The 21,736-nt window shown below is 42.6% G+C and overlaps 1 protein-coding gene across 1 annotated transcript; it reads left to right on the top strand.

Annotated features, from left to right (window-relative positions):
* Positions 1 to 11,835: 11,835 nt before the first annotated feature.
* On the top strand, positions 11,836 to 21,375 carry LOC138812086 (Fc receptor-like protein 2). The gene is made up of 7 exons (XM_070000023.1): positions 11,836 to 11,884; positions 13,319 to 13,339; positions 16,648 to 16,914; positions 17,129 to 17,407; positions 18,621 to 18,908; positions 19,255 to 19,533; positions 21,047 to 21,375. Exons 1-7 carry the CDS (start codon positions 11,854 to 11,856, stop codon positions 21,373 to 21,375), a joined length of 1,494 nt encoding a protein of 497 aa, XP_069856124.1. The 5' UTR covers positions 11,836 to 11,853.
* Positions 21,376 to 21,736: the final 361 nt, after the last annotated feature.

The raw sequence follows: 21,736 nt of genomic DNA, 5'->3' as shown, positions 1-21,736 counted from the left end.
AGTACTTTCTCCCTATCAATAAATGCAAGCATGACCTAACACATAAGAGAAGGAATGTGCCAAGGCCCAGTTCTTCCAAACAGGAATAACCTGCCCAAAAAGATCTTTTACACATTTGTCTTGCTAAGTCTTGGCAGCTTCCAATTCCTAGCAAGGAGCTCAGAATGTAACCAGGTAGGAATATGAGTAATCATCGCCATCTTGGAAACTATAGACTTTAAAAAAAAAAATCGTTGACCATCAATGACTCTCAGCAATTTTTCTTCCTTATAAAGTTTCATTTGTTTGTTTATGGTACTAGGGTTTGAACTCAGAGCATCTCATTTGTTAGGTTGATGTTCTCACACTTGAACCGTGCCTTCTGCCCTGATTTTTACTGGTTATTTTGGAGATGGAAGTCCAGTGAATTTTTCTGTGTGGGCAGGTCTTAAACTGTGATCCTCGAGATCGTAAATTTCTGAGTAGCTAGGATTACACATATAAATCACCAGCACTGTGGTTCCTTTGTCTTTTGATGGATATCATATGGTACAAAAGCGAGCTAAAATCAGAGAAGTTGACCTCAAATAGATGGGTTAGTAGTAGGCAGAGCAGTAGGTGCTAACAAGAAGCAAGAAGCAAGATCTGTTTAGGGGAGAATCAAGCACTTCCCTGATCTGAGTGTCTTATCACAAGTCCTGTACTCTGATTCTATGTACATTAAATACTCTAGTGCTTGGATTCAACACCACAACACAAGATGTGGGAGGGGAAGATAGAGACTACATTCTTTCAAGAGTTCATGGGCTGTTCTGAGGAATGGTCTCATTGCAATGGCTTCATTCTCCGAAGAAGCCTTGCCAGTCCAAAGGATGTATCTGTTTTGTGACCTTACTGTATTTGTGACCTTTCTGCATGGCTTCCTGTGCTCAGCAACAGCACAGCCACCCCCAGCTTCACAGTTCCTCCTGTCTCAGTTTCACTCCTTCCCTTGGTCCTCACTCTGTTGACTTGAATAAAATGTCAACAATTTAATCTTTGCCTTGGGCTTTGATTTCTAGAAAATTCAGCTTTAAAACAGCTTTTACCTGAACTCTTGTGTTTTCTTCGTTTAAAACCAAATTTGAGTTTCCATCACTTGCAAATGCAGAATCTTATTTCAATCCCAATATATGTGTTTATATTATTTTTATAGCACTCTATAATTTTATTTGAAGCACTTTCACAATTTTTTAAATTTTATTGTATTGTAAAGATTCTGTACAGAAGGGTTACAGTTCCACGAGTAAGGTAATAAGTACATTTCTTGTCAAACATTGTTACCCCCTCCTTAGTTTTTCTCCTATATCCCTTCCCTCCCCCACCTCCTCTACTCCCCTCCCCACACCCCCGCCACAAGTTATAAAGTTCATTTCCAACAGTGTCTTATGAGTCTCATTGTTGCAATGGGTCATCCTGTGTCCTTGTTTCAGCGTTTTGTTATTCCTCTTCCCCTCCCCAAATTAGACAAATGTATATACAAGATGCAGGGCACAAAATCAAATATTAGTGACAACTGAAAAGCTCAAAAGCTATATACATATGACCATATAAGATGACTTATAATAATTTTTAACAAAAAAAACCCTCTTGTTTCCATTTCCTGGAGTTCATTTTGATAAATATTATTTTATATGGTCAGATGCACATATGCATTGTACCTTTGTCTTCCTCTCCTAAGAGTATCCTCCTTTGATCTCACTGTGTGTGAATGTCAAAAGTCCTTTACCATGTTCCAGTATATATTAAACCTAGCTTCATTTGGCTCTCTGAGCTTGGCTTATTTTACTTAACACTTGTTGTAGGTTCATCCATTTCCCTGCAAATGACATAATATTAGTCTTTCTAATGGCTGTGTAAAAATCTATTGTGTATAGGTACCACATTGTTTGGACCTGCTCATCCATTGTAGACATCTGGGCTGTTTCTATAATTTGACTATTGTGAATAGTGCAGCAATGAACATGGATGTGCAAGGGTCTTTACGGTATCTGGCTTATGATGTTCTAGGTGGTTGTCCAGAAGTGATATGGCTGGATCATGCCTATAATACTAGATATTCAGGAAGCTGAGATTTGAAGATCATAGTTTGAAGCCATCCCAGACAAGAAGTCCCTGAGACTCTTATCTGCAATTAACCACCAAAGGCCAGAATTGGAGCTGCCGCTCTAGTAGTAGATTGTACCTTGGGCACAACAGCCTAGGTCCTGAGTTAAAGTCTCAGTGCTGGCACAAAAATAAAATAAAATAAAACAACAACAATGCACAACAGCAACAACAAAAAATTCCCACCAGTTTTCTTCCTGCAATAAATTTTGTTTCTGGTCTCTGGGTTAATTAATGTAAGTTGATACTAATGGTTAGTATTTTCATCATGGTCAGATAATAAGATCATATGGTAAGGCTACTTCATAAGCTAGTTCTGTTTAGTTTTATGGCACACATGTCTTTCTACATAAAAAAATATTGGGGTTGGAGGTGTGGCCCAGGTGATAGAGCTCCAGCCAACGAATGGAAGTGTCAAATACAGAGTTCAAGTCCTAATCTAGGATAAAAAGAAAAAAATATTTACTTCAAACTTAACTTTGTACTGCTCCATTCTGTGAATGTGTAAAATTAATTTAACAAGATTTCTAGTATTAACCATTATTGTCTTCCATACAATATGCCCAACAATAAAAATTCTTTTGCAACCATCTTGGCATGATAAATTTTAGAGTTGAAGACAAGACATACATATAGCTTAGACTTTTAAGTTAGAAAATTATGAACATAAAGGTTCTGTAAATAGCATCCAGCAGTTAATCAGCATTTTTTCCTTAAAGAGAAAACAGTGATAATTGCTTCAGAAGTACTTCTCTAGGAAACTATATAACCCATTCCTGGAATTCCCATCCATCCAGTTACTAATGCCTCTCCTAAAAGATGATTTATATCCTGGATGACAGTTTAAAAGGAAATTTATCAATCCTGTCCTAACAATGTCATGACTGTTTTCTGTCCCAGAGAAAAGGGAAGAAGTAGATGGTTGAAGGATCATCTGGGATTTCCCTTCATGGAGGAGGGAGACCCTCTCACAGAGAGAAATATTTCTCCCTTCTGAGAAGCCACAACTATTTTATTCAGAAACACAGAAGTTATGCAATGCTTCTGTGCCCAGTCATTTGCATTCTGTGGTTAGAGAAAAAGAAACAACTTCCACAGAGTCCCCTGACATCTGTGAATCCGGATGGATCACTCTGCACAAGGTCTGACATTCTTGGCTAATAATGGATTTGTATCACAGTCACTTCTTTTTTCTAGGTAAACCTGAAGCAATATATGGAATCTGGCAAGTGCTAAACTATGTGATCCCTTTGGCAAATCTGTGAAGTTAGGATACAGACACCGAGAGCATAAATTCTTTCCACAAACACTGAATATTTTCATGTCCAAGCACTATGAGGAAAGCGTATCAGTACCAAAGGATAGTCTTTATCTATATGTAATTTAAATAATATTGTTTAGACTGTTAAATGCTACTTTATGGAGAAAGTGAAGGAGCTGGAGGAAGAGGGGCCAGGTCTAGATGACGAATGCAACACAAGGCCAGGTGATGTAGGTCAGGATGACAACTGTGAAAACTTTTTGACTTTTACTTTAATAAGAAATGGACAATTGATGAGGGAGCTGGAAGAAACAACTCCTGTCATTTTTCTCAATTCATATTCAACTGTCTGAGTACAATTTTATTTTTTTTTTTGTTTTTGGGTTTTTTTCTTTTGCCGGTCGTGGGGCCTGAACTCTGGGCCTAGGCACTGTCCCTCAGCTCTTCAGCTCAAAGATAGTGCTCTACCACTTGAGCCACAGTGCCACTTCCAGCTTTTTCTGCTTATATGGTGCTAAGGAATTAAACCCAGGGCCTCATGCATGCAAGGCAAGCACTCTACCACTGAGCCACTTTCCCAGCCCCTGAGTACAATTTTAAAGTATGGTAATGAGCATATAATTTTTGGGCACTGTCCTTTTGCTTTTTCACTCAAGGCTGACACGCTATCACTTGAGCCACACTTCTACTTCTGGCTTTTGGGTGGTTAATTGGAGATAAGAGTCCTACAGATTTGACTTCCCAGACTATCTTTGAACTGACATCCTCAGATCTCAGCCTCCTTGTGGCTAGGATTACAAGCATGAGTCACCAGTGCCTGGCCATAACATGCATTTATGCAACGATTATATCAAAACAACTTGAAAATGTGGATTAAGAGCCTTAAAATTGCCAATACTAACCAATAATAAGAAAATCTAATGGAATAACAACATCATTTACAAATTAAATAAATAATGACAATATACCTTGGAATGGATATACCAACACTTGGCGATACTTATACAAAATAGTTTAAAATCATAATGAGTAGGATAATACAAGACATAAATAACAGGGCAAACCTTATTCTCAGTCTCAATATTGTGAATTATTTATGTCTGTATTTTCATATATATTATTTACATAGTTGTTTATTATTTATTATGTATTAATCATTTATGCCTATAAACTTAATGTAATTGAAATGAAAAAGGAAAAATAAATTTGGCCCTTTGTACTAAAAAAAACCATTGTAAAGTTCATGTGAGGAAATAAAACTATAAGAAACATCAGGGAAAGGTAAAAGTGCACGCGCATTCAAGTCCTACAGTGTGTGAAAGCTTATTTAAAACCATGTGATGGTTTTGGACATTGTGACTGGCTTCATGTGCACACAGGCATGTTGGTGGGATCTACCCATGCTGAGCATTGATCTCAGTTCTATTCATTCAGCAATGCATTGTGGGAATCATCTGGTTTATTTATGAATTGTTGTTTGTTATTGTCTGCTTTCTCTCCTATGAACAGTAGTGAGGATCATAGCCCCAAGAGAAGACTTCCAACTAAAAAGACTACACACACACACACACACACACACACACACACACACACACACACACACACACACACGAGACAGAGAAAGACAAATAGAGAGAAATCATTCACAACAAATGTACATGTTACCATGTAGAAACATAAGAAATAACAACAAGGAAAACAATAAAGCTGCCCTAAAAAGCTTGAAACTCCTTGATAAACAAATCCAATGGTAGTGGAATGATGAAAACCCTAGTTTTAAAATAACCTTAAAGAGAACTCAAACTTGGATGAGAAATTCAGCAAGGAAATTGAGATCTGGGGGCTAGGGGGAATGCATTGTTGGAAATGGAAAACTCAAACTGAATAAAAACCACAGCAGAAAGAATAACTAACAAACTAGAACAAGTGAAGAATATTATTAGGGACTGAAGACAAAATAATAGGAATATTACATTCAGACAACAATAAAGTAAAAAAATTGAACAGGCATGACCACAACTTTCAAGAACTCTTGGACAAGATTGAGCCCAAATCCAAGAATTCATGGGGTAGACAAGGAGCTATAATACAAACTCAAGGCATAGAAAACCTATTCAATGAAATTATAGCAGTGGAATGATAAAGACAGACATCCAAGTAGGAGGCATTCAGAACTCCAAATAGATATAACTATATACATATATATATATTGCATTATAGTTAAAATTAAGAAAATGACAAATAGCCAAGCACTGGTGGCACTCCCCTATAATCCTACCTATTCAAGAAGCTGAGATCTGAGGATCATAGTTTGAAGCCAACAGGAAAAGGAAGTCTGTAAGACTTTTATCTCCATTTAACCACCAAAAAGCTGGAAATGGAACTGTGGTTCAAGTGGTAGAGTGCTAGCCTTGAGCACATAAAGCTCAGAGACATTATCTAGGCAAGTGGAAGTTACAATGTAAAAATGCCAGCTTAAGCCAGGTACTGGTGGCTCATGCCTGTAATACTAGCTACTCAGGAAGATAAGGGCTCAGGATCAGGGTTCAAAGCCAGCCCCTGCAGGAAAGTCTGTAAGACTCTTATCTCCAGTTAACCACCAGAAATCCAGAAGTGACGCTGTGGTTCAAATGGTAGAGCGCTAGCCTTGAGCAGAATTGCTCAGAAACAGCGTTTAGGCCCAGAGTTTAAGCCCAACAACTGACAAAGAAAAATGCCAGCTTGGACTGGGAAGGTGGCTCAGTGGTAGAGAGCTTGCCTTGCATGCCTGAGGCCCTGGGTTCGATTCCTCAGCACCACATAAGCAAAGAGGAAAAAAAAGCCGGAATTGGTGCTGTGGCTCAAGTGGTAGAGCGCTAGCCTTGAGCTGAAGAGCTGAGGGACAGCGCCCAGGCCCAGAGTTCAGGCCTCACGACAGGACCCCAAAAGAAAAAAAAATGCCAGCTTACTTAAAACAACAAACTATATGATAACCATATGATCCAGAAAGTCCATATCTGGATATATATCCAAAGAATTAAAAGGGACTCAAACAGACACCTGCTTATCCATGTCCAGCATTGTTCATAATAAAACAAAACAAAACCAACTGAAGTGTTCATTGACACAGGAGCAGGTAAACAAAGTATGGTACACAATATACAGTGGAATACTACTCAGCCTTAAAAGGGAAGGAAATTTCTGACAAGTGCTCTGATCCAAATAAATCTTAAAAACAGTATGCTAAAGTGAAATAGGTCCCACAAACTGTGATTTCCACTTGTATGAAGTACATAGAATAGTCAAGTAAATATGGACAGTACATTTGTTTTGGTGGTGGCTCACAGGGGCTGGGATGTGGGGATGGGAAAGAAGGAATTGTTGTTCAGTGAATACAGAGTCGCAGTTAGAGAAGATGAAAACATTCTGGAGATAGATGATGGTGCTGCTGTACCACAATGAGAGTGTACTTAATGCCATAGACCCATATACTTAGAGTGGTCATTTTTACATTAGGTACATTTTAACAACAATGAAGACAGAGCTTTTATATAAGGGCAACTGAGTTAAATCACTACACAATAAATGGAGAGTGGGGGGAGAAAAAGAGGAAGATCACTTCATCACTGCTAGGCAGGAGATGAAAGCCCAGGCTGCTCACACATCTCTACTGTTACCATGGGGGCTGTGAGTCTTAGCACCAGCTGGCATCGAAGGAAGTTCCTACTACCTACTCATCCTTCTCTGACTGCATCCCTGTAAGGGATGGGGCAGGATCACAAGTGGAGCTCTAGGATTTCCACTCCCTTTGGGGAGTGAGCCACAGTCTTTTTCTCTGTGGTATTTAGCTAGAGTAGAGAGTGACTATTATTTTTAAATGTTCTGACTCACTAGGATGACTCTTCCTTGTCCTCTGGCTAGAGAGCACAAGCTTTTTTTTTTTTTTCTCTCTGAGACTGTGTTTCCGAATCTACTGTGTTTAGAGATTGCCTGGCATCTTCAGCATCAAGTCTAGGACACATGAACCTAAAAGAAAACCCAGGAAACTGTATCATTTGAGGAATTCTCATGTTTCTAATTTGTTGGCTGCCTTCTTTTCTCTGCCTCCTAATATCCAGAAAATTCTCTCTGAACTAAAAAAACAAACAAAAAAATAACTGCACTTAGAACACATTCATTGTCCATCTGTTGAGGAAGACAGTTTCTGTATCATGTGAGTGAATGAGTTCAAACATTCACCAGTCCCCAAACAAAATTTAGATCCACCTTTGGGGAGGCCTTCCCTGTTCTACCTAGATACCTGGGAGACTCATTGTCCAGGGTCAGAGTCTGCCATTGGAGTACTACTTTCTTAACTTCGAAAATCTCTTCACAGAGCACCAAATTCACCAAAATGGAGGTTGGAGCCAAGTAAACTTCAATATTTAATCCCTAGAGATTGAAAATCCAGGCCTTATAATGGAGTCAGAAAGGATTTTAATGACAGAGAAGAGTGAAAATTATAACCCAATCAGGCACCAGTGGCTCATGCCTATAATCCTAGCTACTTAGGAGGTTGAGATCTGAGGATTGCAGTTCAAAGCCCAGCCTGGGCACTGAGACTCTTAACTCCAATTAACCACCAAAAGACGGAAGTGGCACTGTGGCTCAAGTGGTAGAGTGCTAGCTTTGAGCTGAAGAGCTCAGGGACAGTGTCCAAGCCCCACAACCAACAACAGCAGCAAATTGTAACAATAACCCAATTTTCAATACCACACTAAATTACTTCCTATAATCTTGACATCTACATTTTCCATTAGTCTTACTAAACCTACGAGAAGGAGTCTTTGGGTGGGAAGTGGCAGTCATGGGGCTTGGACTCAGGGCCAGGGTGTTATCCCTGAACTTCTTTTTGCTCAAGGCTAGCATTCTACCACTTGAGCTCCACTTCCAGCTTTTTATGTAGTTTCATGGGAGATAAGAGTCTCACAGAGTTTCTTGTCTGAACTGGCTTTGAACTTCGATCCTTATCACTGATACCCGGCTAGGAGTCTTTTATTCTGCCTGAGTTGACTTTCTTTTTTATGGGTTTAGATTGGTAAGCTGAAATACTACATTAAGATGGGGGAATAGTCCAATGATAGAGCACATGCTTTTTATGTACAATATCCTGGGTTTGATCCCAGAACCTAAAACAGAAAGAAATACTTCACTGGGGCTTTTCCCATACAGATATTTGGTTTATTTTAGCACTAAAAGGTGGTTTCTCAGGCAGCTACTATTTGCAATAAATGGTTTGTTCCCATTTTCTTTCCCTAGTTGTAGAAAGATGGCATGAATAGCAGTTTAGATCTTTGAACTTTATCTTGGGTTACCTCTACTCTTGGGAATGCTGTTTAGCTACTGCCTATTTCAAAGCAACCTCAACTTCCTTGGACAATATTAACCTAACATCTATTTTTAGAGACTGAATCAGAACCTTCTTACACCTTTGTTTGCATGGTATCCTGACCATCCTTTGTCCTAAGGAAAGATAGGAATTACTATTAGTGCAAGGGGACATCGGAATATTGACTATTTGGAATATCATTGAAAATATGAGTGTTTTATAAGTAAATGGCTGCTTGGGCTCTGGTGGCTCATGCCTGTAACCCTAGCTACTCAGGAGGCTGAGATATGAAGATTACAGTTTGAAGCCAGCCTGGAGAGGAAAGCCTGTCAGACTCTTATCTCCATGAAACTACCCAGATGTGGAGCTATGGCTCAAGTGGTACAGCCCTAGTCTTGAGCAAAATGAAGCTCAGACACAGAGCCTAAGCCCTGAGTTCAAGCCCTAGGACCAGCACCATATATATATGTATATATGTATATATATATATATATATGTGTGTGTGTGTGTGTGTGTGTGTGTGTGTGTGTACATATATACGTATACGTATATATATATATATATATATATATACATACATATATATATGTATATGCTGAAGGCTAAATCTCTATACATGCACTTTAGGCCAATGTCTAGACCTAGAATACAGCTAGAACATGTCTATCATAGTTATCACCTACCGTCCACATACATTACATCCTAAGATGATGCTCCCAGCCTAGACACAATTGCAATTCACTCTTTGAAAATCTTTCCACGTCAGTGTCAGTGAGCTGGGTTTGGCAGGGTGCAGGGCTCCTGTGTAGGGCATGAAGTAAAAAAGTAGGCCACTTGCAATATTGTTGGAGTCCAAGGAAATATGTCTTTTCTAGTCAAAGGGCCTGAGGGCCTGAAAGGGGGTTGTTTCACATTTAATTGAAATTGAATCGGCTCCCTGAAGCTCTACCGTTCCTCTGCTTGTAGGCATGATAGACCTGTTAAATACCACGTGCCATCAAGGGAAATTAAACTTTACCTTCATGACCCTTCCAATTTTTGAAATCTCCAGACTGAAGATGTAGAATCAATACAGGTGGGTGTGATTAAAAAAAAGTTCTCAGAGAATTGTAAGATTTAACATTTGAGAAATCCAGCTTAGGCTAATTTCATTTTTCCTACCCACCTAGTACACACATACACACATACACACACACAAAACACACACACACAGACATTTATGATATATCTATACACATATATGGGTGTATATATACACAGAGAGAAAAACTGACATATGTACATATATGGGTATATGTACATAATAGTTTTTTTCCCCTTTTTACAATTCTTACTTCTTTAGTATACAGGGTTCTAACAGCTTCCCGCTCTGGATGGTTCTTTGTTTTGGGGGGGTCCAGTTGTGGGGCCTGAACTCTGGGCCTGGGCACTGTCCCTCAGCTCTTCAGCTCAAGGCTAGTGCTCTACCACTTGAGCCACAGCGCCACTTCCGGCTTTTTTCTTTTTGCTTATGTGGTGCTGAGGAATCGAACCCAGGGCCTCAGGCATGCAAGGCAAGCGCTTTACCACTGAGCCACCTTCCCAGCCCTGCTTCATTGTTTTCAGCCTAAGACTTTAGTCCTGTCCATCCCTCTCCAGGCAGTAATATAGATAGATAGATAGATAGATAGATAGATAGATAGATAGATAGATAGATAGATAGATAGATAGATAGATAGATAGATAGATAGAACATTATATACAACGCAAACACTCTACCATGTGAACTTTACCTTTTTTGTGTTTGTTTCATTATTTAGTCATTTTTTTTTAATTGTATTTAGTCATTTTTTATTTAGTATGTCTGGTTTGGGCCTCATCAATGCTAGCATCAGATCATAACTCCCCACCTAGGGCCTCCTAGGGTCAGAAGTCTGTGCTCCACCCCAGGCTTATTGGTTGAGATGGGTGTCTTGCTAACTTTTTTCCCAGGCTGACCTCAAACCTTGATCCTCCCAATCTCCACCTCCCAAGTAGCTAGGATTATAGGTGTGCTCCACTGCACCTGGTCTCACTAGGTGGTAATTTCATTGAACTTCTGTCTTCTTTCCTTTTCATTCTTTCTTTCCTTCATTTTTTCCCTTCCTCCTCTCTTTCTTATCTCTTTTCTTTCTGCTGTTGTTTTTCTTTCTCTCCTTTCTGTCTTTCTTGGTACTGGGGATTGAACTCAGAGTTTTGTTCTTATTGAGATCTACCCTCAGCCTTTATGTTCCTTCTTCTAACAATTATTAAGTTGGATTGTAGTTCCATCCTGATGCTAGGGTTCTCCTCCCAAATTTATTCTTTCACTTTAGCATCTGTTAAAGACCTTCAGACCATTCTATTGTTGTTTGGGGCTAAAACTGCAAGAAAGCCAGAGGGTGCTCATATTGCTTCTTCTTCCTTGCACGTATCTAACTGGAATATGTCAGGGGCAGAGATGACTTAAATGGAGAAGAATTTGCATTGTCCTAGATCCCTAGACCAAACATAATGTCTTTTCAAACCATTGTAATCCCATCATAATTTCTAACAAATTCCCATTTGTCTATCAGGTGGTGAGCATGCATTTCCGTAGAGCAGCATCAGGGCATTGATGGCATGGTGTCACAATTTTAGCAACTGCAGAATGAACCGTGCCTCTTGAGGATCAAAAGAGATTTCTCTTTGAGAGAGACGGAGCAAGCGATTCAAATCACAGCAGGCCCAGAACTACGCACTCTCTGCAGAATCAAATGGAGGGGAAAGCTTACTTACAGGATGAAAGTATCTAACTTTTAAGAAATGCTTCAGATCAACCAATACACACACACACACACACACACACACACACACACACACACACACACACACACACACACACACACAACTCTGCAAAGGAGAAGCACATTTACTTTCTCAGCACTCATGGAATTGGGATGTGGGACAATCCTGATTGACACAGAGCTTTCCTACTTCCTTTTTCTATTTCAATAAAATCCCTGCTGAACCACGGTGTCCCATTCCAGCTTCCTAATCTATGCAGACACAGTTGCTCTAAGGACCTGAGCTATATCTCAGCTGCATCTGACTATTGCTGGGAGCCCTACTTGTGTTCATCCTCATGATGCTGTGGCCACTTCTTCTGGTCTTTGGTGAGTAGGATGCTGGAGAAGGCTGAGGCAGAGCCAGTCCAGGGCTGCCCAAGAAACATCTTGAGTGCAGTTTGTCTTCTGGGACCCGATGAGAAGGGGTAGGATGCTGTTTCTAATTCAATATTAGCAGGTGTCATGCAGGTGGATAGTGAGCAGAGCAAGGTTGCTAGGAAAAGCAAAAGACTCTATATCTCTTTGCCAAACACTGATGCATTATGACTATTTAATATCATTTCAGCTTTGATCTCTAGGGTCATTGGAAAACTTAGAAAGGCCATCCAAGGAATTTTCTGTGAGAGTGAGTTCTTCATTGCTCAAGCCTTCCTTCCACATCAAGCACCATTTCTTTGGCTGAACTCTTAGCACACAACTTAGATTTTGGATAGGCTTCCAGTCTTGCTACATGAAATCATAGCTTTTGCCCATAATTCTGAGTCTTGTTGTGGACCCAAACACAGCAGTAATTCTAGAATCAGGGAAGAGGGAAAAAAGCATCTGTCGAGTATGAGAAGCATCTGGTTTTCTCTCATAATCCTTCCTGGCATCTATGTTGCTCACAGCTAGCCCATGGGCCTCAGAGAAAATAGCCAGGGTACTTTTAAAAGAAGATAGGAGAGGGGCTGGGAAGGTGACTCAGTGGTAGAGCGCTTGCCTTGCATGTATGAGGCTCTGGGTTCGATTCCTCAGCACCACATAACCAGGGGGGAAAAAACACCGGAAGTGGCGCTATGGCTCAAGTGGTAGAGCGCTAGCCTTGAGCTGAAGAGCTGAGGGACAGAGCCCAAGGCTCAGAGTTCAGGCCCACGACCGGACCCAAAAAAAAAAAGATAGGAGAGAAGATAATGAGTAATGAAACTTCTGAGAATTTACCTGCAAAATGGCTGACTTCAGGTAATGGAAAATGATTGTGTTTATAAACTATTAGGAGTTATTAAATTAATACTGGTTTCCATAGGAGTGAAGTTTGGGAGAGACAAAAGAAGAGAGGAATGGAAGGAGGAAATAGAGGGAGAGAGAGAGAGCAGATATAAGAGATGTAAAGGAGGCCAGATGTTGGTGGCTCACATCTGTAATCCTAGCTACTCAGGAGGTTAAGATCTGAGGGTCCTATTTTGACCAAAAAGTCCATGAAACTCTTATCTCCAGTTAATCAGTGAAAAGCTGGAAGTGGAGGTATGGCTTAAGTAGTAAAGCACCAGCCTTGAATGAAAAAGCCAAGTAAGAGTGCAAGCACTGAGTACAAGCCCAGTCCCAGTACCAGCAGAGAGAGTGATAGACACAGACAGACAGACAGACAGACAGACAACGGCGGTGATGAAGAGACAGAAGGAAAGCCGGGGAAGGAATTATTGCAGAGTTCTAGAGGTAACCGCTTTTTAGAACACATAAGGTTGCTGATCCTGTGGTAATATCTCTGATTCTGTTCCCTCACAGCTCCGGCAACTGTCCAGTCTTGTGAGTAACTCTTTGTGCTTTTATGTTTCTGGGAATCATCCTCACTTTATGAGACATGGGAGGTGTGCCTTGCCCTGCCTTTTAGCTGAGGGCTGCAGGGATCTGAGCAAAGACAGGTGAAAACAAGCCAAGAACCAGTGCTGATCTCTGCGTAGCCTTGGCTCTGCACCTGGGGTGGGGGGAGGGGCCTTTGGGCCACATTAACATCTGCTTTGCCATCTCCCTGTCTAATGAGTAAGAAGAGCACAACCTGACCCTCTCAAAGCAATGAATTCTTCCCCCTTAACTGTTGAGCCTGAGATGGGAAAGAAGATAACTGAAGGGAAAGCAGACCAGGAAGTGTCTAACAGGGAAAGCAGTCTCTTTCAGGGCTCCGGAGCTCACCAGCCCCTTCAGCAGCATTGGGGGAAATGATGGAAAACATTGCTAATAAAGCAGCAGCAAGAGGCTGGGAAGATGCTCTGCAGAAAACAAGAATTCCTTTGCATCTCTTATTTGGATTGTAAACAATCGAATACCCAATTTACCTTTCCTTTTTATTAGAATTCTGATAGAATGAAATGTGATAGAGAAGAAAGCTTGGTTTTGTAGTAGCCTGGAAAGTTACATTTCCTTTGTGTTCATGCCTTTGAGAACAAATTCATTGTCTAAGGGGAAGATGAGATGGCGCTTGTATACCTAGCCTTGTAACTTTAAGCAGGAAGGCTAAGGTAAGGGGTCTCTGGAGTAGCCTAAAGATACCCAGTGAGCTCCAGGAAGTGATAGTAAATAAGTGTTTTGCATAATTGTCCCTACTTCTAGAGTCTGTAAGTAAAATGTCAAAAGTTAAAATGAAATATTTTAATATCCTAAACTATTTAAATGTCCTAAAAATGAAATATTTGCCAGAAGTCAGTGGCTTGTATTAATAGTCCTAGTTAAGATCTGAGGATCATGATGTGAAGCCAACCCAGGCAAAAAAACTCTATAAGACTCTCATCTCCAATTCACCCAACAAAAAGCCAGAAATTGAGCGATAGTTCAAGCCATAAAGAACCAGCTTTGAGTGAAAAAGCCAAGTAAGAGCACAAGGTCCTAAGTTCAAGCCCCAATATTGGTACAAAAACAAACACCAAAAATGTTTAAGACTACTAACTCAGGTATCTCACAGTTAAGTCTTTATCCGAGACTAAATAAAACCTAGTGTCGAAATAAAATTCAGTGTCAGAAATTTTTCCCTATCTCCTAGCTATCTCCTTGTCATTATTATTGACTTGTTCACATAGATTTTACTTCTCAAATATTTCTTTGTTCAAATTTAATTGTATCTCTGTAATGATCACTGAAACTTTGCCCTATCTCAGAAAAAGAAACTATTTGGCCTCCAAAGTTTCTATCAGTCTTTATGCTTCCTGAATTTTACCTCCTGAATTTTACCTCTAGTCTAATAATGGTGTCCTTTAAACTGAGTAAAAGGGGGAAAAAGGAATATTGAAGTTATATTTGAACCCAAATGTTTGCTTTGCACTATTAAAAAATTCATCCCATGTTTCTATTGAATTACTAGCTTTGGTTTTTTTTTTCTTTTGGGGCCGGGGTCTGGTTGTGGGCCTGAACTCTGGGCCTGGGCGCTACCCCTCAGCTCTTCAGCTCAAGGCTAGCACTCTACCATTTGAACCACAGTGCCGCTTCCAGCTTTTTTCTGTTTAGATGGTGCTGAGGAATCGAACCCAGGGCCTCATGCATGCAAGGCAAGCGCTCTACCACTGAGCCACCTTCCCAGCCCTCATCCCATGTTTCTAGAATCTCATATGCATATAGGTTATGTAAAATAGGTATAGATTTATTTTAAGATCCTATATTAAAATATGGACATGGGGGCTGGGAAGGTGGCTCAGTGGTAGAGTGCTTGCCTTGCATACATGAGGCCCTTGGTTTGATTCCTCAGCACCACATAAGCAGAAAAAGCCGGAAGGGGGGCTGAGGCTCAAATGGTAAAGTGCTAGTCTACAGCTAAAGAGCTGAGGAACAACACCCAGAGTTCAGGCCCCATGATTGACCCACCCCAAAAAAATGAACATGGTAAAATAGATGCAAAAATAAAAAAGTTCCTAGATGAGATGTATCATATACTATGGATGCTCTAAGTGCTTTACCCTGCCTCCGTATCTGCTGGCTCTGGGGACTATAGATCTAGATCTCATGGTGAAAGGACCACCTCTCTTTTGAGGCAGGACTCTGCTAGGGAGTAAATCCAAAACAGCAAGCTGCTCATTAGCTCTCTGATGATCCTTATCTTCCTTAGGGAAGGGAAGGTCCCTCTCGCGGGGATCATCCATTCCCATGCACAGAAACTTTTGTAGACATTTCTAAAAGAGACATCAAATAGAGACCTTTAGAGGCTGAAGATATACATCCCAGGGCTGATGTCTTGATGGCCCAGTTTCCTTCATAGGAAAGTCATTTGCATTAATTATACCACCACATGGAGTTTCTAAAGAATGAGACCGACTGAAAAAGTTAATCACGGTCCCTATGTGGGCATGAGGCCTCCTTGAATAGATGTAAGAAGACGTAGAGAGGTTTATTTATTTATTTTTTTGGTATTAGTACTTGTGCTTGAACTTAGGGCCTTGGCACTGTCCCTTAGGTTTAAGATTTGTACTCTACCACTTGAGCCATTCCTCCACTTCTGGCTGTTGGATGGTTAATTGAAGATAATAGTCTCGGGACTTTTCTACCTAGGTGGGTTTTGAATTATGATTCTTTTTGTTGTTGGTAGTAGTGGTTGTGGTGCTTGAACTCAGGGACTGGGCACTGAGCTTATCTGCTCAAGACCAGCACTCTACCACTTTGAGCCACAGCACCACTTCCAGTTTTCTGGTAGTTACTTGGAAATAAGAATCTCATGGACTTTTCTTGCTCAAACTGGCTTCGAACCTTAATCCTCAGATCTCAGCCCTCCTGAGTGGCTAGGATTACAGGTATGAGCCACCAGCTCCTGGCTTTGAACTGGGATTCTAGCCCTAACCTGGGAGGGATCATTGTAAATCTATTTGTTGGCAGCCGGGAAAAAAATGGCATCAAAATCTATTAATAGACATACAGGTGACAGGATGTGCAGAGAACAAGAATGCCACTCACTGAAATAGAGCTCACCTTGGTTGAGTGGGAAAGCTCACTGAGCCCATTGATGCCAAGGCAGCAGTGGGTGCCCAGCTTCTGGATTCAGGCAGAGAGCCCAATCCCTTCCCTCTGTGATCAGAATCACAGAAGTGCTGGGGCAGCGGGGAAACATGGTCACCACAGGTATCTCATTTCTTTTGCAGACTGGCTGAGCATCTACATGCCACATGATGCTTATGAAGGAGACCAGGTGGTAATAAGGTGCTCTGGGAATAATAATGGTCAAATAAGAAGACTAAAGTTCTACAAGGATGGAGTTCAGCTCGCCACTTACAGTAGTGCCTCAAGCTATACCATTTCCAATGCAAAGCGCGGTGACAGCGGCTCCTATTACTGTAAAGCAGACAGAGAACTTTTCCTATTTGTAGATGTGACGGAAGAAACAAACTCTGTGTGGCTCAGTGTCCGAGGTGAGGGCCCTTCTCTTCAAGTGTCCGAGTCTGGAAAGAGGAAAAGCCTGTGTGGGAGAAACAGGACAGGGTAGTGAAGACCATTCAGGGAGGGAGATGAGCTGTATATCCTTGAGTCTGGGTCTGTGTGCCTTGCTCACAAAGGACACTACTTGTAGGCCACTACTCCACATTCCATCACTAACAGGGGTCTCTGTTCCCTTCTGCCCTCCAGAGCTGTTTCCTGCACCTATGCTGACAGCCAGCTCCACCCAGCCCACCGAGGGGAGCTCAGTGACCCTGACCTGTAGCACCCGGCTCCCTTCAGATAGATCAACCACCCAGCTGCACTTCTCTTTCCTCCGAAGCGGCCACACCCTGCAGTCAGGCTGGAGATCAGCATTTAACATCTCAGCAATTTGGAAAGAAGATTCGGACTACTACCAATGCAAGGCAAAGACAGCATCTCACAGTGTTTCCAAGAGCAGTGCACAGTCCTATCTCGACGTGCAGAGTGAGTGAGCCCCAATGGGCTGGGCAGCCAGGGAGAGCCGGGACACCAGCCACGTGATAGGCTCTTTTCAGCTATGTAGCCTGATCCCTGTGAGTGTGGGGACTACCAAGGCTCACCAGGGCTCTTCTCTAATAGTTTCTGTGGGGGGCATTATTTCCTAATAACTTTGCTCTCTCTGGCAGAAAAGTAATCATATCAACCTCCTTTACCATACGGTCAGCACTGAGGTATGTTCTTTCACAGCAAGAAGTGAATAAATCACTTTCTCTGTCTGCAAGGGGTGACCACCAGCTACAAGGCACGATATAGAGCAATGAAAGCATAAGGAATAATCATAGAAAACTACAAGACCAATTCCTGGGGCTTATAATGGATCGCCATAGGCCAGGCCTGAACTCACGCTGAGGTGTTTCGTTCTAGAACCCTGTGCCGTTCGTATATAGCTGAAGAAGGAAGGAAGGACAATTTACCACGTCTAAGGTGCAGTTCAGAGCAGTTTAACATTTCATCTCCCTGTAGCATACTTTTCAGTGTACTAGTATAGTACAGAAGGTACTATAATTATTCCTACTGTACAGATAAAAATATGGAAAGCATAATTAAGAGACTTGGAACCAGGTGTGGTGGCTGATGCCTGAAATCCCAGCTATGTGAGAGGTCCTCACCTTAACCAATAAGCCAGACAGTTATGTGGGAGGGCAGAGGTGGGAGGATCCTGGTCAGAGGACAGCCCAGGCAAAGAAGCAAGACCTAACCCAAAAAAATAAAGTATGAGAGGGGTGGAGGCATGGCTCAAGTGGTAGAGTGCCTGTCTAGCAAGGTTAAGGCTAACAGTTCAAGCCTCAGTAGCACACACACACACAAAGACAGACAGACAGAGATACACAGAGAGATCAAGAGATAGATCAGGTAATCTAGTACACAGGACTGGAATTTGACTCTGATCTCTGGTTCGTATACTCTTCAAAACACCTTGCTCATTAATGTGGAAGGTAAGGCAGGGTCATTATTGATCATCAAACTATAGAGTTGGTCCTAGGTAATGTCTCTAAGAATGTTCTCTTCCCTCCAAAACACTTGGGCCAGTGCGATGGACTTCAAACATTCAACTCCAGACAACCCACCAACCATGATGCTCAGCAGGGGCTACTAGACTCCACCCCTACCCCTACCTTCCCCTGCCGGGCCCTCACCTGCCATCTCCTGTTCCCAGGGATCCCTGTGTCTCAAGTCTCCATGGAGATCCAACCTCCAGGAGGCCAGGCAGTTGAAGGGGAGTCACTGGTCCTTGTCTGCTCCATGGCGGAAGGCACAGGGTACACCACGTTCTCCTGGCACAGGGAGAACATGAAGGAGAGTCTGGGGAGGAAAACTGAGCGTTCCCAGAGAGCAGAGCTGGAGATCCCTGCCATCAGGGAGAGCCAGGCCGGCGGCTACTACTGCACAGCTGACAACAGCTACGGCCCTGTCCACAGTGAGGTGGTGACCATCACTGTGAGAGGTGAGTAGCACTCGGCTCCTGGCAACTCCCAACTGGAGTCAGTTTCCTTCTGTGGCAGTGATGATGGTCCAAGATGATAAAAAAACGATTAAGGACATGAAGAGGAAACATGGCAGTGGCAACAGTGATGGAGGAGCTGAAGGAAGGAGGGGAAATGGGACAGGTGGCAGGTTACATGGAGTGGTCAGAGGCATGGATTGTAGAATGCTTCATCAGAGCTTGTCAAAGCTCTGCAAGAGCCATCTCTGCAGAGGGTGCTTACCTTAGGAAAGAATTCAGGAACTTAGGCTGTGCCTCGTGAGCCCTTCAGTGGGCTGTAAGTCACACCACCCTCTGCCTGTGTCAGTTCCAGTGTCCAGTCCTCTCCTCACCTTCAGTGCTCCTGGAGCCTTGGCCTTCGTGGGAGATGTAGTAGAGCTTCATTGTGAAGACAGTAGAGCATCTCCCCCCATTCTGTACTGGGTTTTTCATGAAAATATCACCCTGGGGAAGGCCTCAGCACCATTTGGAGGAGGAGTATCCTTCAACCTGTCTCTGAGTGCATGGCATTCTGGGAACTACTCCTGTGAGGCGGACAATGGCTGGGGATCCCAGCGAGGTGCGGTGGTAACACTCCATGTCAAAGGTAGGATGTATTCAATGTCTCCTTTCAGAGAACCTGTTGCAGTTAGACCAAGCCACATTCGTGGTTCCTTTCCACTGGATGTGCTCACCCCTTAGGGAATCAGAGTTCTACTAGAGCCATTCATTCTCTTAACAAGTGTATCACTAGCCTACTATTTCTTATTTCTCTTTTACTTTTATAACCATATATACGTGACATAAGCAAAAACGAAACAAAACAACCCAGACTGGGTGTGATGGCCTATGCCTTTAGTCCCAGCTACTTGGGATGCTAGATAGGAATTTAAAACCCATATTGGCAACACATCAAGAATCTGCCTCAACAAAATTAATTCAATTAGTTACCAAATAGGCAGATATTAGAGATTAATCAGTCTATAAATGTCCCCATTCTGCCCTCTACAGAAAAAAAGAGACTATGATTGGCACTGTCATCCATGAAGTATGGAACATTTAAAAAAAAGTAACTTATTTAACCTTAGGCTTTTCCAAATTGCAGCCCTCTTTATTTTTATTTTTTGGGGCTGGTACTGGAACTTGAAGGCAAGACCTTTCCTCTCACTTGGCTTATTCACCTAAGTCTGACATTCTAGTTATTGAGCCACTTCTGGCTTTGGGGTGGTTAATTAGAAAGAAGAGTCTTACAGACTTTTCTGCCCAGGCTGGCTTTAAATTGTGATCCTCATATCTCAGCCTCCTGGGTAGCTAGAATTACAAATGTGAGTCACCATCACTCAGCTATCACCTGCATATTTAGAAAAGACCTTATTCTGGTCTTTCCTGTCTTAATGATTTTCTTCAAGTATACTTTTATTATTACTAAGGTGTTACCATTTCACAGGTCAGGTCATGAGTATATTGTTTCTGGACAACATCACCCCTTCTTTTGCTTTCCCCTAGTTTCCCCTCCCACCCTTGCCTACAAGTTACATAAGTCATTTTCCACAGTGTCTACTGAATAGCATGATTGCATGTGTTCAGCCTTCTTCTGTAACTTTTGTCTTTAAGATTTTTGAGCTCAGGCTGGGAAGGTGGCTCAGTGGTAGAGCGCTTGCCTTGCATGCATGAGGCCCTGGTTCAATTCCTCAGCACCACATAAGCAGTAAAAGCCAGAAGTGGTGCTGTGGCTCAAGTGGTAGAGCACTAGCCTTGAGCTGAAGAGCTGAGGGACAGCGCCCAGGCCCAGAGTTCAGGCCCCACGACCGGAACCCCCTTCCCCCCCTCAAAAAAAAAAGAATTTTGAGCTCATGAAAATGGAACGATTAACCTTTGTGCCTCCTCTATCCCTTTATAGTCAGAGTGAAATCTAGAGTTCTTCTCTGGGTCTCCCTGAGTGGGGGCACTGACAGGCTGGCTGTAGCAGATGATAAGGAGGTGGGACAAAGCCAGGGCTCCGTATCTCTGTTTAGCAACCCCCCTGCCCCCACTCCCACACTTCACCACCATCAGACAACCCCTCTCAACACGGGGAAGACTGTGCATTCTGACTGTGCTCTAACCCTCTCTGTTGGCAGAGGCCCCTCCCAAAGTCCGTCTGACAAACGGTGCCCACCGCTGCGAAGGACGGGTGGAGGTGGAACGGGAAGGCCGCTGGGGCACTGTGTGCGATGACGGTTGGGACCTGAAGGATGTGGCCGTAGTGTGCCAAGAGCTGGGCTGTGGAGCTGCCAAGCACACCCCTGCAGCCATGCTGTACCCACCAGCGGCAAGCACGGCCCTGCCTGTGCTCATTCAGGTGGCCCTGTGTAACGGGACAGAGCAGGCCCTGGCTGCCTGTGAGCAGGTGGACACCTTTGACTGTGGCCATGATGAGGATGCTGGGGCTGTGTGTGAAGGTGGGTAATGGCAGAGCCTGGGAGGAGGGTACAGAATGGCTGCCACCACCATTTCTACTTTCTGCAACCACTGTACCTTCCTCCTTCAGAACCAGCCACCCAGCCAGGTACTGGTGGCTCACATCTATAAAATCTTAGTTACTCAGAAGACTGAGTTCATCCAGTGTGGATGGAAAAGTCGATGAGATGCTTATCTTTTATTTCTTTTTTTTCTTTTTTCTTTTGCTGCTCATGGGGCCTTAACTCTGGGCCTGGGCGCTGTCCCTCAGCTCTTCAAGGCTAGCGCTCTACCACTTCAGCCACAGCACCACTTCTGGCTTTTTCTGCCTATGTGGTGCTGAGGAATTGAACAAGGACCTCTGCATGCAA

This window comes from Dipodomys merriami, unplaced genomic scaffold (assembly GCF_024711535.1).
Source record: "Dipodomys merriami isolate MVZ:Mamm:240054 unplaced genomic scaffold, mDipMer1.0.p SCAF_56, whole genome shotgun sequence".
Lineage (NCBI taxonomy): Eukaryota > Metazoa > Chordata > Mammalia > Rodentia > Heteromyidae > Dipodomys > Dipodomys merriami.
The sequence above is the reverse complement of the archived record's forward strand: the minus strand, read 5'-3'. Positions and strand labels throughout refer to the sequence as shown.